This window comes from Somniosus microcephalus, chromosome 17 (genome assembly GCF_052327205.1).
Source record: "Somniosus microcephalus isolate GS21.2 chromosome 17, FLI_Smic_1.0, whole genome shotgun sequence".
NCBI lineage: Eukaryota > Metazoa > Chordata > Chondrichthyes > Squaliformes > Somniosidae > Somniosus > Somniosus microcephalus.
Genome location: NC_141003.1, coordinates 61525315 through 61539682, shown reverse-complemented (window position 1 = coordinate 61539682; position 14368 = coordinate 61525315). Strand labels below are relative to the sequence as shown.

At 54.7% G+C, this 14368-nt stretch overlaps 1 protein-coding gene across 1 annotated transcript in view; it reads right to left on the bottom strand.

Annotated features, from left to right (window-relative positions):
• LOC147105772 (uncharacterized) overlaps positions 1-14368 on the bottom strand; it is a 232055-nt gene that overhangs the window by 26912 nt on the left and 190775 nt on the right. Inside the window, 1 exon segment of the mRNA XM_086010942.1 lies at positions 1779-1913. Coding sequence (XP_085867068.1) covers positions 1779-1913 — 135 coding nt within the window.

Here is a 14368-nt window from a genome sequence, read left to right as displayed (position 1 = left end):
CGACCCTCAATGTTTAACCATGCGACCATTGGTTGTGTTATCATAGATGTTGTATTTAATGCATCTCAGTATCAGACCTCATCTGTGATGGTGCTGGCAATAAGCAGTTCTCTCTCAGTGCTGTACTGTGTTCTGGTTGTGATAGGGTTGGCCTGGGTTATGTGGGACAGTTCAAAGGTGAGCTCACTCAGGCACCTTATATACCGTAGACATTAATGGCAGATTCCCCTCCAATCTTCCTATGTGTATGTGTTAGAAAGACGGGGATTATTTGCCTGATACTTTGTCTAATAGCGATTACCTACTGGGATTTTGGAAACACACATTTTACGTGATTTAAAATTCGTCCATCTTACTTTACTTATCCGTGAACTTTCTAATCTTCTAACAGCTGCTGTACTAATGTTGTGTCGATCTTTCCTGCCTGCACCTAGATGGATCTAGGCCACACACTTACCAAGTGCCAAAATATCTATTCAAAGGCCTACAGTTCACCATGGGTGCATTTAGCTAAAAATGACCAATGAGAAAGAGGCTGTAACGTGTTCAAAGGCTCTGTCTTAAGCTGAAAGTCTGGCGTCTGCGGCAGAGCAAGGTTCCGGTCACCTGTTGGGAGACAATTAACCAGTGCTCGATGGAGCTTTCTTCTGACCTAGCATCGCAGGACAGACAGAAAACTGCCACAAGGTTACAGGCATGATGGGCGAAGGGCCATCTGGCTTTTAGTCTTGGGCACTCTTCACAGAATCACAGAATCGCCACAGTGCAGATAGAGGCCATTTCGGCCCATCGAGCCTGCACTGACACATATCCCACCCTATCCCCGTAACCCCACGTATTTAATCCCCTAACACTAAGGGTCAATTTATCATAGCCAAATCAACCTAACCCACACATCTTTGGACTGTGGGAGGAAACCGGAGCACCTGGAGGAAACCCACGCAGACACAGGGAGAATGTGCAAACTCCACAAACTCTTGGAAAGTTCGACGTAAAGTTAATGCCCCACGTTGTCCCTCGAATACTGCAGAAATGTTCCTTAATCCTCCTCAGTGTGGATGCAGAAATGTTTTGAGAGAACTAGGCTGGTGGAATAGTGCTTTAATTGGATATCATTCATTCTCATTTGAAGACTCGTACCCCACAGAGCGAAGCTGTTCTGCAGGCCACACATGCACAAGTGAAAAGGAAGTAATATGGAGAGTAGAGTGAGCTGGTTTATTAATAAGACAGATTTGTTGTGCTACCTTTGCTACCAGACCCCTGTGATAATGATATTGGGTCAAACTTTGGTCCAACTCCAGCCCAAGATAAGGTGCTGGAGGTCATTACTCCGAACATCAGGAAATGGAAGAGCTATCAGTGCAAGATTCGTTAATATCTAGTGTAATTCCTTAAAGCAGTGGATGATCCACCACAGGGTAGACATAGCTTACATCCAGTCCCACGATGATTAGCAAGGCACTGCTCTCTGTCAATCGGTGTCACGAGTTTACTAAGGAAATAACAGAAAGTTTATTCATTGGCCTATTGCGTGTTGGATGGTGCAGATTCCCCTCTCGGCCCTCGTTTCTTACACCTCGTGTGAACCAGGCCTCTTCCATCTGCCTCACATTTCTGCGAACTATAGGTAGATGGGGTGTGACCGTTTTACCGGGGGCTGGCTGTGAGGGGGACGAGCATGGGTAGGTTGACTACAGTTGGTGTTGTAAGGGGTTACTGTACTGTACCCTTCTACCCACACCTTCGGCCTCTTGCTTTAGCTCTCACCAACTTACCTGACGAGCTGCCCCTTTCAGTTTGTGGATTTCTTCCTTGTACTGCCGGAGCTGCAACTCCAGCTGGCTGCGCTCCTGTTGGCTGCTCCTGTATCTCTCCTCTAGCGCTCTCAGCTCAGTGATCAATCCTTCACACTGGGCACACAACACAAAGAATTTCCTGTTATTGACGGACAGCTTGTCGGCATGGTGTTAGGCTCTGTGTGTGTGTAGCACTGGGTCCTATGTAGGACAATAGAGAAACCCATCCTTATACATACACACTAGGGTAGGTGCTCCAAATCCCACGATGTCTGAGTGGGAATGGTGTGCAGCAGACTTTGAGTCGCCGCACCAGTCCTCTGGGCTTTGCCCTAACCTCAAATGGACGCTGAGCTGCGGCCTCCGGCTGGGAGCTCATTCAGCAGAGTGGAGTGAAATATCCAGTGCAACTGCAGCTCTTAAAGGGCTGTGGCTGCTATTTAAAGAGGGTGGGGGGGTAGTAACTGAAAGCAAAAAGAGCCGAACCAGCCTGTGTTTTATACTGAAGAATTGGCGTATCCACGGACAGGAACCCCACCCCGCAGACAGACAGGAACCCCACCCCGCAGACAGACAGGAACCCCACCACGCAGACAGACAGGAACCCCACCCCGCAGACAGACAGGAACCTCACCCCGCAGACAGACAGGAACCCCACCACACAGACAGACAGGAACCCCACCCCGCAGACAGACAGGAACCTCATCCCGCAGACAGACAGGAACCCCACCCCGCAGACAGACAGGAACCCCACCCCGCAGACAGACAGGAACCCCACCCCGCAGACAGACAGGAACCCCACCCCGCAGACAGACAGGAACCCCACCCCGCAGACAGACAGGAACCCCACCCCGCAGACAGACAGGAACCCCACCCCGCAGACACACAGGAACCCCACCACGCAGACAGGCAGGAACCCCACCCCTCAGACAGACAGGAACCGCACCCCGCAGACAGACAGGAACCCCACCCCGCAGACAGACAGGAACCCCACCCCGCAGACAGACAGGAACCCCACCACGCAGACAGGCAGGAACCCCACCCCGCAGACAGGCAGGAACCCCACCCCGCAGACAGACAGGAACCTCACCCCGCAGACAGACAGGAACCCCACCCCGCAGACAGGCAGGAACCCCACCCCGCAGACAGACAGGAACCTCACCCCGCAGACAGACAGGAACCCCACCTCGCAGACAGACAGGAACCCCACCCCGCAGACAGGCAGGCACCCCACCCCGCAGACAGACAGGAACCTCACCCCGCAGACAGACAGGAACCTCACCCCGCAGACAGACAGGAATCTCACCCCGCAGACAGACAGGAACCCCACCCCGCAGACAGACAGGAACCTTACCCCGCAGACAGACAGGAACCTCACCACACAGACGCAGACAGACAGGAACCCCACCACAGAGACAGACAGGAACCGCACCCCGCAGACAGACAGGAACCTCACCACACAGACAGACAGGAACCTCACCACACAGACAGACAGGAACCCCACCCCGCAGACAGACAGGATCCTCACCCTGCAGACAGACAGGAATCTCACCACACAGACAGACAGGAACCCCACCACACAGACAGACAGGAACCCCACCACACCGACAGACAGGAACCTCACCCCGCAGACAGACAGGAACCCCACCACACAGACAGACAGGAACCCCACCACACCGACAGACAGGAACCTCACCCCGCAGACAGACAGGAATCTCACCACACAGACAGACAGGAACCTCACCACAGAGACAGACAGGAACCCCACCACACAGACAGACAGGAACCTCACCACGCAGACAGACAGGATCCTCACCCTGCAGACAGACAGGAACCCCACCCCGCAGACAGACAGGAACCCCACCCCGCAGACAGAAAGGAACCCCACCACACAGACAGACGGGAACCCCACCACACAGGCAGAAAGGAACCCCACCACACAGGCAGAAAGGAACCCCACCACACAGACAGACAGGAACCTCACCCCGCAGACAGACAGGAACCCCACCACACAGACAGGCAGGAACCCCACCCCGCAGACAGACAGGAAACCCACCCCGCAGACAGACAGGAACCCCACCACACAGACAGACAGGAACCCCACCACACAGACAGACAGGAACCCAACCACACAGACAGACAGGAACCTCACCCCGCAGACAGACAGGAACCCCACCCCGCAGACAGACAGGAACCCCACCCCGCAGACAGACAGGAATCCCACCCCGCAGACAGACAGGAACCTCACCCCGCAGACAGACAGGAACCTCACCCCGCAGACAAACAGGAACCCCACCCCGCAGACAGACAGGAACCCCACCCCGCAGGCAGACAAGAACCTCACCCCGCAGACAGACAGGAACCCCACCCTGCAGACAGACAGGAACCCCACCCCGCAGACAGACAGGAACCTCACCCCGCAGACAGACAGGAACCCCACCCCGCAGGCAGACAAGAACCTCACCCCGCAGACAGACAGGAACCCCACCCCGCAGACAGACAGGAACCTCACCCCGCAGACAGACAGGAACCCCACCCCGCAGACAGACAGGAACCTCACCCCGCAGACAGACAGGAACCCCACCCCGCAGACAGACAAGAACCCCACCCCGCAGACAGATAGGAACCCCACCCCGCAGACAGACAGGAACCCCACCCCGCAGACAGACAGGAACCCCACCCCGCAGACAGACAGGAACCCCACCCCGCAGACAGGCAGGAACCCCACCACACAGACAGACAGGAACCTCACCCCGCAGACAGACAGGAACCCCACCACACAGACAGACAGGAACCTCACCCCGCAGACAGAGAGGAACCCCACCCCGCAGACAGACAGGAACCCCACCACGCAGACAGACAGGAACCTCACCCCGCAGACAGACAGGAACCCCACCCCGCAGACAGACAGGAACCCCACCCCGCAGACAGACAGGAACCCCACCACGCAGACAGACAGGAACCTCACCCCGCAGACAGACAGGAACCCCACCCCGCAGACAGACAGGAACCCCACCCCGCAGACAGACAGGAAACCCACACCGCAGACAGACAGGAACCCCACCCCGCAGACAGACAGGAACCTCACCCCGCAGACAGACAGGAACCCCACCCCGCAGACAGACAGGAACCTCACCACAGAGACAGACAGGAACCTCACCCCGCAGACAGACAGGAACCCCACCCCGCAGACAGACAGGAACCCCACTCCACAGACAGACAGGAACCCCACCCCGCAGACAGACAGGAACCCCACCCCGCAGACAGACAGGAACCCCACTCCACAGACAGACAGGAACCTCACCCCGCAGACAGACAGGAACCCCACCCCGCAGACAGACAGGAACCTCACCCCGCAGACAGACAGGAGCCCCACTCCACAGACAGACAGGAACCCCACCACACAGACAGACAGGAACCTCACCCCGCAGACAGACAGGACCCCACCCCGCAGACAGACAGGACCCCACCCCGCAGACAGACACGAACCTCGCCCCGCAGACAGATAGGAACCCCACCACACAGACAGAGAGGAACCTCACCCCGCAGACAGACAGGAACCTCACCCCACAGACAGACAGGAACCTCACCCCGCAGACAGATAGGAACCCCACCCCGCAGACAGACAGGAACCCCACCCCTCAGACAGACAGGAACCTCACCCCGCAGACAGGCAGGAACCTCACCCCGCAGACAGAGACAGGAACCTCACCACACAGACAGACAGGAACCTCACCCCGCAGACAGACAGGAACCTCACCCCGCAGACAGAGACAGGAACCCCACCACACAGACAGACAGGAACCCCACCCCGCAGACAGACAGGAACCCCACCCCGCAGACAGACAGGAACCCCACCCCGCAGACAGACAGGAACCCCACCCCGCAGACAGACAGGAACCCCACCCCGCAGACAGACAGGAACCCCACCCCGCAGACAGACAGGAACCCCACCCCGCAGACAGACAGGAACCCCACCCCGCAGACAGACAGGAACCCCACCACGCAGACAGGCAGGAACCCCACCCCTCAGACAGACAGGAACCGCACCCCGCAGACAGACAGGAACCCCACCCCGCAGACAGACAGGAACCCCACCCCGCAGACAGACAGGAACCCCACCACGCAGACAGGCAGGAACCCCACCCCGCAGACAGACAGGAACCTCACCCCGCAGACAGACAGGAACCCCACCCCGCAGACAGGCAGGAACCCCACCCCGCAGACAGACAGGAACCTCACCCCGCAGACAGACAGGAACCCCACCTCGCAGACAGACAGGAACCCCACCCCGCAGACAGGCAGGCACCCCACCCCGCAGACAGACAGGAACCTCACCCCGCAGACAGACAGGAACCTCACCCCGCAGACAGACAGGAATCTCACCCCGCAGACAGACAGGAACCCCACCCCGCAGACAGACAGGAACCTTACCCCGCAGACAGACAGGAACCTCACCACACAGACGCAGACAGACAGGAACCCCACCACAGAGACAGACAGGAACCGCACCCCGCAGACAGACAGGAACCTCACCACACAGACAGACAGGAACCCCGCCCCGCAGACAGACAGGAACCCCACCCCGCAGACAGACAGGAACCTCACCACACAGACAGACAGGAACCCCACCCCGCAGACAGACAGGATCCTCACCCTGCAGACAGACAGGAATCTCACCACACAGACAGACAGGAACCCCACCACACAGACAGACAGGAACCCCACCACACCGACAGACAGGAACCCCACCACACAGACAGACAGGAACCCCACCACACCGACAGACAGGAACCTCACCCCGCAGACAGACAGGAATCTCACCACACAGACAGACAGGAACCTCACCACAGAGACAGACAGGAACCCCACCACACAGACAGACAGGAACCTCACCACGCAGACAGACAGGATCCTCACCCTGCAGACAGACAGGAACCCCACCACACAGACACAGACAGGAACCCCGCCACACAGATCCTGTACACAGCCCTTGTACTCAGACCCACTCCACCCACAGACCCTGCACACGGACCCACTCCTCGTACAGACCCACCACACAGACCCACTCCTCGTACAGACCATGCACACAGACCCACTCCACCCACAGACCCTGCACACAGACCCACTCCTCGTACAGACCCACCACACAGACCCTGTACACAAACCCACTCCGACCACAGACCCTGCACACAGACCCACTCCTCGTACAGACCCACCACACAGACCCTGTACACAAACCCACTCCGACCACAGACCCTGCACACAGACCCACTCCTCGTACAGACCCACCACACAGACCCTGTACACAAACCCACTCCGACCACAGACCCTGCACACAGACCCACTCCTCGTACAGACCCACCACACAGACCCTGTACACAAACCTACTCCGACCACAGCCCCTAGCATCTTAGCCTAACATCTGTTGTCGGGAAATTACTAGAGTCTATAATTAAGGACAGGGTGACTGAACACCTTGAAATTTTTCAGCTGATCAGAGAGAGCCAGCATGGATTTGTGAAAGGTAGGTCATGCCTAACAAACCTGATTGAATTTTTTGAAGAGGTGACTAAAGTAGTGGACAGGGGAATGTCTATGGATATTATTTATATGGATTTCCAGAAGGCATTTGATAAAGTCTCTCATAAGAGACTGTTAACTAATGTTGAAGCCCATGGAATTGAAGGCAAATTATTGAGCTGGTTGGGAAATTGGCTGAGCGGCAGGAGACAGTGAGTAGGGATAATGGGTAGTTACTCTAATTGGCAGGATGTGACGAATGGTGTGGTGTGGTGTCCTGCAGGGATCTGTGTTGGGGCCTCAACTATTCATCATATTTATTCATGACTTAGATGATGGGATAGAAAGCCACATCTCCAAATTTGCCGATGACACAAAGACAGGCGGCATTGTACTCAGTGTAGATGGAAGCATAAAATTACAAAGGGATATTAATAGATTAAGTGAATGGGCAAACATGTGGCAAATAGATTCAATGTAGGCAAATGTGAGGTCATTCACTTTGGACCTAAAAAGGATTGAACAGGGTACTTTCTAAATGGTGAAAGGCTAAAAACAGTGGAGGTCCAAAGAGACTTGGGGGTCCAGGTACATAGATCATTAAAATGTCATGAGCAGGTACAGACAATAATCAAAAAGGCTAATGGAATGCTGGCCTTTATATCTAGAGGACTAGAATACAGGGGGGGTAGAAGTTATGATAGCAAAATACTGCAGATGCTGGAAATCCGAAATAACAACAGAAAATGCTGGAAAAACTCAGCAGGCCAGGCAACATCCGTGGAGAGAAAATAGAGTCAACGTTTCGGGTCAAAACCCTTTATCAAGACTAAAGAGGCACAGGGAATGAAATAGATTAAAAGGCCAGTATGGGGGCTGGGAGAGAACAAAAGAGAAGTGAAGCGACATTAAGAGGTATTCAAAACGAGACAAGATGGTGATAGGACTAGTGGAGACAAAAGACGGCTCTAGATTAGGTGTGAAATGTGCTGGCAGAATGGGAGACAGCTGACATGTGGGAGAAAGAGAAAGGGGGGGGAAGATCTAAAACAAAGGTGTGGATAAAAAATATAGGTAAAAATGTAATAGGGGCCGAGGTTATGATCTGAAATTGTTGAACTTGATATTGAGTCCGGAAGGCCGTAAAGTGCCTAATCGGAAGATGAGGTGCTGTTCCTCGAGTTTATGGTGAGCTTCCATGAAACAATGCAAGAGGCCGCAGACGGTGAGGTCCGAGTGGGAATGGGGCGGAGAATTAAAATGACAGGCGACCGGAAGCTCGGGGTCCCCCTTACGGACTGAACGGAGGTGTTCCACAAAGCGGTCACCCAATCTGCGTTTGGTCTCCAAAAGTTATGCTGCAGCTATACAAAGCCCTGGTCAGACCACACCTGGAGTACTGAGAGCAGTTCTGGGCACCACACCTTAGGAAGGATATACTGGCCTTGGAGAGAGTGCAGCGTAGGTTTACCAGAATGATACCTGAACTCCAAGGATTAAATTACGAGGAGAGATTGCACAAATTAGGGCTGTATTCCCTAGAATTTAGAAGGTTAAGGGGTGATTTAATCAAAGTTTTCAAGATATTAAGGGAAACAGATAGAGTAGATAGAGAAACTATTTCCGCTGGTTGGGGAGTCCAGGACTAGGGGACATCTAAAAATTAGAGCCAGACCTTTCAGGAGTGAAATTAGGAAACACTTCTACACACAAAGGCTAGTAGAGGTTTGGAACTCTCTTCCGTAAACAGCAATTGATGCTAGATTAATTGTTAATTTTAAAACTGAGATTGATAGATTTTTGTTAACCAACGGTATTAAGGAATATGGTGCAAAGGCAGGTATATGGAGTTAGGTCGTAGATCAGCCATGATCTCATTGAATGGCGGAACAGGCTCAAGGGTCTAAATGGCCTACTCCTGTTCCTATGTTCCCGGTACACAGACCCATTCCTCGCACAGACCCAGTACACAGACCCTGCACACAGACATATTCCTCACACAGACCCTGTACACAGACCCAGCACACAGACCCATTCCTCGCACAGACCCAGTACACAGACCCATTCCTCACACAGACCCAGTAGAGATCCAGTACACAGACCCTGTACACAGACCCTGTACACAGACCCAGTACACAGACCCTGTACACAGACCCAGTAGAGAGACCCTGTACAGAGACCCAGTACGCAGACCCAGTACACAGACCCATTCCTCACAGACCTAGTACACAGACCCTGTACACCGACCCATTCCTCGCACAGACCCTGTACACAGACCCTGTACACAGACCCAGCACACAGACCCTGCACACAGACCCAGCACACAGACCCAGTACACAGACCCTGTACACAGACCCAGTACACAGACCCTGTACACAGATCCTGCACACAGACCCTGTACACAGACCCAGTACACAGACCCAGTACACAGACCCAGTACACAGACCCTGTACACAGATCCTGCACACAGACCCTGCACACAGACCCTGCACACAGACCCTGTACACAGACCCAGTAGAGAGACCCTGTACAGAGACCCAGTACGCAGACCCAGTACACAGACCCATTCCTCACACAGACCTAGTACCCAGACCCTGTACACCGACCCATTCCTCGCACAGACCCTGTACACAGACCCTGTACACAGACCCAGTACACAGACCCTGCACACAGACCCAGTACAGGGACCCAGTACACAGACCCTGCACACAGGCCCTGTACACAGACCCAGTACAGAGACCCAGTGCAGAGACCCAGTGCAGAGACCCAGTACACAGACCCAGTACACAGACCCAGTACAGAGACCCAGTACACAGACCCAGTACACAGACCCTGTACACAGACCCTGTACACAGACCCAGTACACAGACCCTGTACACAGACCCTGTACACAGACCCTGTACACAGACCCAGTACACAGACCCTGCACACAGACCCTGCACACAGACCCAGTACACAGACCCAGTACACAGACCCAGTACAGAGACCCAGTACACAGATGCTGTACACAGACCCTGTACACAGACCCAGTACACAGACCCAGTACACAGACCCAGTACACAGACCCAGTAGAGAGACCCAGTACGCAGACCCAGTACGCAGACCCAGTACACAGACCCATTCCTCGCACAGGCCCAGCACACAGACCCTGTACACAGACCCATTCCTCGCACAGACCCAGTACACAGACCCTGTACACAGACCCAGTACACAGACCCAGTACACAGACCCAGTACACAGACCCTGTACACAGACCCTGTACACAGACCCAGTACACAGACCCTGTACACAGACCCAGTACACAGACCCTGTACACAGACCCAGTACACAGACCCAGTACAGACTGTGTACACAGGCCCTGTTCACAGATCCTGTTCACAGACCCTGTACACAGACCCTGTACACAGACCCAGTACACAGACCCAGTACACAGACCCAGTACACAGACCCAGTACACAGACCCTGTACACAGACCCTGTACACAGACCCTGTACACAGACCCAGTACACAGACCCTGTACACAGACCCTGTACACAGACCCAGTACACAGACCCAGTACACAGACCCAGTACACAGACCCAGTACAGACTGTGTACACAGGCCCTGTTCACAGATCCTGTTCACAGACCCTGTACACAGACCCTGTACACAGACCCATTCCTCGCACAGACCCAGTACACAGACCCATTCCTCGCACAGATCTAGTACACAGACCCAGTACAGAGACCCTGTACACAGTCCCAGTACACAGACCCTGTACACAGACCCTTTCCTCGCACAGACCCAGTACGCAGACCCTGTACACAGACCCATTCCTCGCACAGACCCTGTACACAGACCCAGTACAGAGATCCAGTACACAGACCCATTCCTCGCACAGACCCAGTACACAGACCCTGTACACAGACTCATTCCTCGCACAGACCCTGTACACACACCCAGTACAGACACATTCCTCGCACAGACCCAGTACACAGACCCAGTACACAGACCCTGTACACAGACCCAGTACACAGACCCAGTACACAGACCCTGTACACAGACTCAGTACACAGACCCTGTACACAGACCCTGTACACAGACCCAGTACACAGACCCAGTACACAGACCCAGTACACAGACCCTGTACACAGACCCAGTACACAGACCCTGTACACAGACCCATTCCTCGCACCGACACAGTACACAGACCCTGTACACAGACCCATTCCTCGCACAGACCCAGTACACAGACCCTGTACACAGACCCATTCCTCGCACAGATCTAGTACACAGACCCTGTACACAGACCCATTCCTTGCACAGATCTAGTACACAGATTCTGTACACAGACCCACTCCTCGCACAGACCCAGTACACAGACAGTGTACACAGACCCATTCCTCGCACCGACCCAATACACAGACCCTGTACACAGACCCAGTGCACAGACCCACTCCTCTCACAGACCAAGTGCACAGCCCCTTTACACATTCCCTGAACACAGCAGCAACAGCAACAAGCATTTATACAGTGCCTCTAACAAAGAAATATTTCCAATGTGCTTGACAGAGGAGCAAGAAAAATGAATGGCAAGTCAAAGAATAAAGGAAGGATTAGGAGAAGGTACCAAAAGCTTTATAATGGGGATCATAAAGGAGGAGACGGAGATGGAGCGGCAAAGGATTTAGGGAGGCAGTTCCAGAGTGTGACAGACCATCTGAGGAACAGAGAGGGTTGTAGGGCTGGAGGATGTTACAGAGATAGTGAAGCTTGAGTCCATGGAGAGATTTAAACAGATGATCAGAATTTTAAACTGAGAACAGATGTTATGGATGAGCGGGCCTTGGTGTGGGATAGGATACTGGAGCAGAGTGTGAATGAGGTGAAGTTTACAGAAGGTAGATTATGGGAGAGAGTTGGAATAGTTGCGCCTGAAGATGACAGGGCATGGATGAGGGTTTCAGCAGCAAATGGGCTGAGGAGGTCGATGGAGACAGCGGAGTGAGGTCGATGGAGACAGTGGAGGGAGGTCGATGGAGACAGTGGAGGGAGGTCGATGGAGACAGTGGAGGGAGGTCGATGGAGACAGTGGAAGGAGGTCGATGGAGACAGTGGAGGGAGATCGATGGAGACAGTGGAGGGAGATCGATGGAGACAGTGGAGGGAGATCGATGGAGACAGTGGAAGGAGGTCGATGGAGACGGTGGAGGGAGATCGATGGAGACAGTGGAGGGAGATCGATGGAGACAGTGGAGGGAGATCGATGGAGACAGTGGAGGGAGATCGATGGAGACACTGGAGGGAGATCGATGGAGACAGTGGAGGGAGATCGATGGAGACAGTGGAGGGAGATCGATGGAGACAGTGGAGGGAGATCGATGGAGACAGTGGAGGGAGATCGATGGAGACACTGGAGGGAGATCGATGGAGACAGTGGAGGGAGATCGATGGAGACAGTGGAGGGAGATCGATGGAGACAGTGGAGGGAGATCGATGGAGACAGTGGAGGGAGATCGATGGAGACACTGGAGGGAGGTCGATGGAGACAGTGGAGGGAGATCGATGGAGACAGTGGAGGGGAGATCGATGGAGACAGTGGAGGGAGATCGATGGAGACAGTGGAGGGAGATCGATGGAGACAGTGGAGGGAGATCGATGGAGACAGTGGAGGGAGATCGATGGAGACAGTGGAGGGAGGTCGATGGAGACAGTGGAGGGAGGTCGATGGAGACAGTGGAGGGAGGTCGATGGAGACAGTGGAGGGAGGTCGATGGAGACAGTGGAGGGAGATCGATGGAGACAGTGGAAGGAGATCGATGGAGACACTGGAGGGAGATCGATGGAGACAGTGGAGGGAGATCGATGGAGACAGTGGAGGGAGATCGATGGAGACAGTGGAGGGAGATCGATGCCGACAGTGGAGGGAGGTCGATGGAGGCAGTGGAGGGAGGTCGATGGAGACAGTGGAGGGAGGTCGATGGAGACAGTGGAGGGAGGTCGATGGAGACAGTGGAGGGAGGTCGATGGAGACAGTGGAGGGAGGTCGATGGAGACAGTGGAGGGAGGTCGATGGAGACAGTGGAGGGAGGTCGATGGAGACAGTGGAGGGAGATCGATGGAGACAGTGGAGGGAGGTCGATGGAGACAGTGGAGGGAGATCGATGGAGACAGTGGAGGGAGATCGATGGAGACAGTGGAGGGAGATCGATGGAGACAGTGGAGGGAGATCGATGGAGACACTGGAGGGAGATCGATGGAGACACTGGAGGGAGATCGATGGAGACAGCGGAGGGAGATCGATGGAGACAGTGGAGGGGAGATCGATGGAGACAGTGGAGGGAGATCGATGGAGACAGTGGAGGGAGATCGATGGAGACAGTGGAGGGAGGTCGATGGAGACAGTGGAGGGAGATCGATGGAGACAGTGGAGGGAGATCGATGGAGACAGTGGAGGGAGATCGATGGAGACAGTGGAGGGAGATCGATGGAGACAGTGGAGGGAGATCGATGGAGACAGTGGAGGGAGATCGATGCTGACACTGGAGGGAGATCGATGGAGACAGTGGAGGGAGATCGATGGAGACAGTGGAGGGAGATCGATGGAGACAGTGGAGGGAGATCGATGGAGACAGTGGAGGGAGATCGATGGAGACAGTGGAGGGAGGTCGATGGAGACAGTGGAGGGAGATCGATGGAGACACTGGAGGGAGGTCGATGGAGACAGTGGAGGGAGATCGATGGAGACAGTGGAGGGAGATCGATGGAGACAGTGGAGGGAGATCGATGCCGACAGTGGAGGGAGGTCGATGGAGGCAGTGGAGGGAGGTCGATGGAGACAGTGGAGGGAGATCGATGGAGACAGTGGAGGGAGGTCGATGGAGACAGTGGAGGGAGATCGATGGAAACAGTGGAGGGAGATCGATGGAGACAGTGGAGGGAGATCGATGGAGACAGTGGAGGGAGGTCGATGGAGACAGTGGAGGGAGGTCGATGGAGACAGTGGAGGGAGATCGATGGAGTCAGTGGAGGGAGATCGATGGAGACAGTGGAGGGAGGTCGATGGA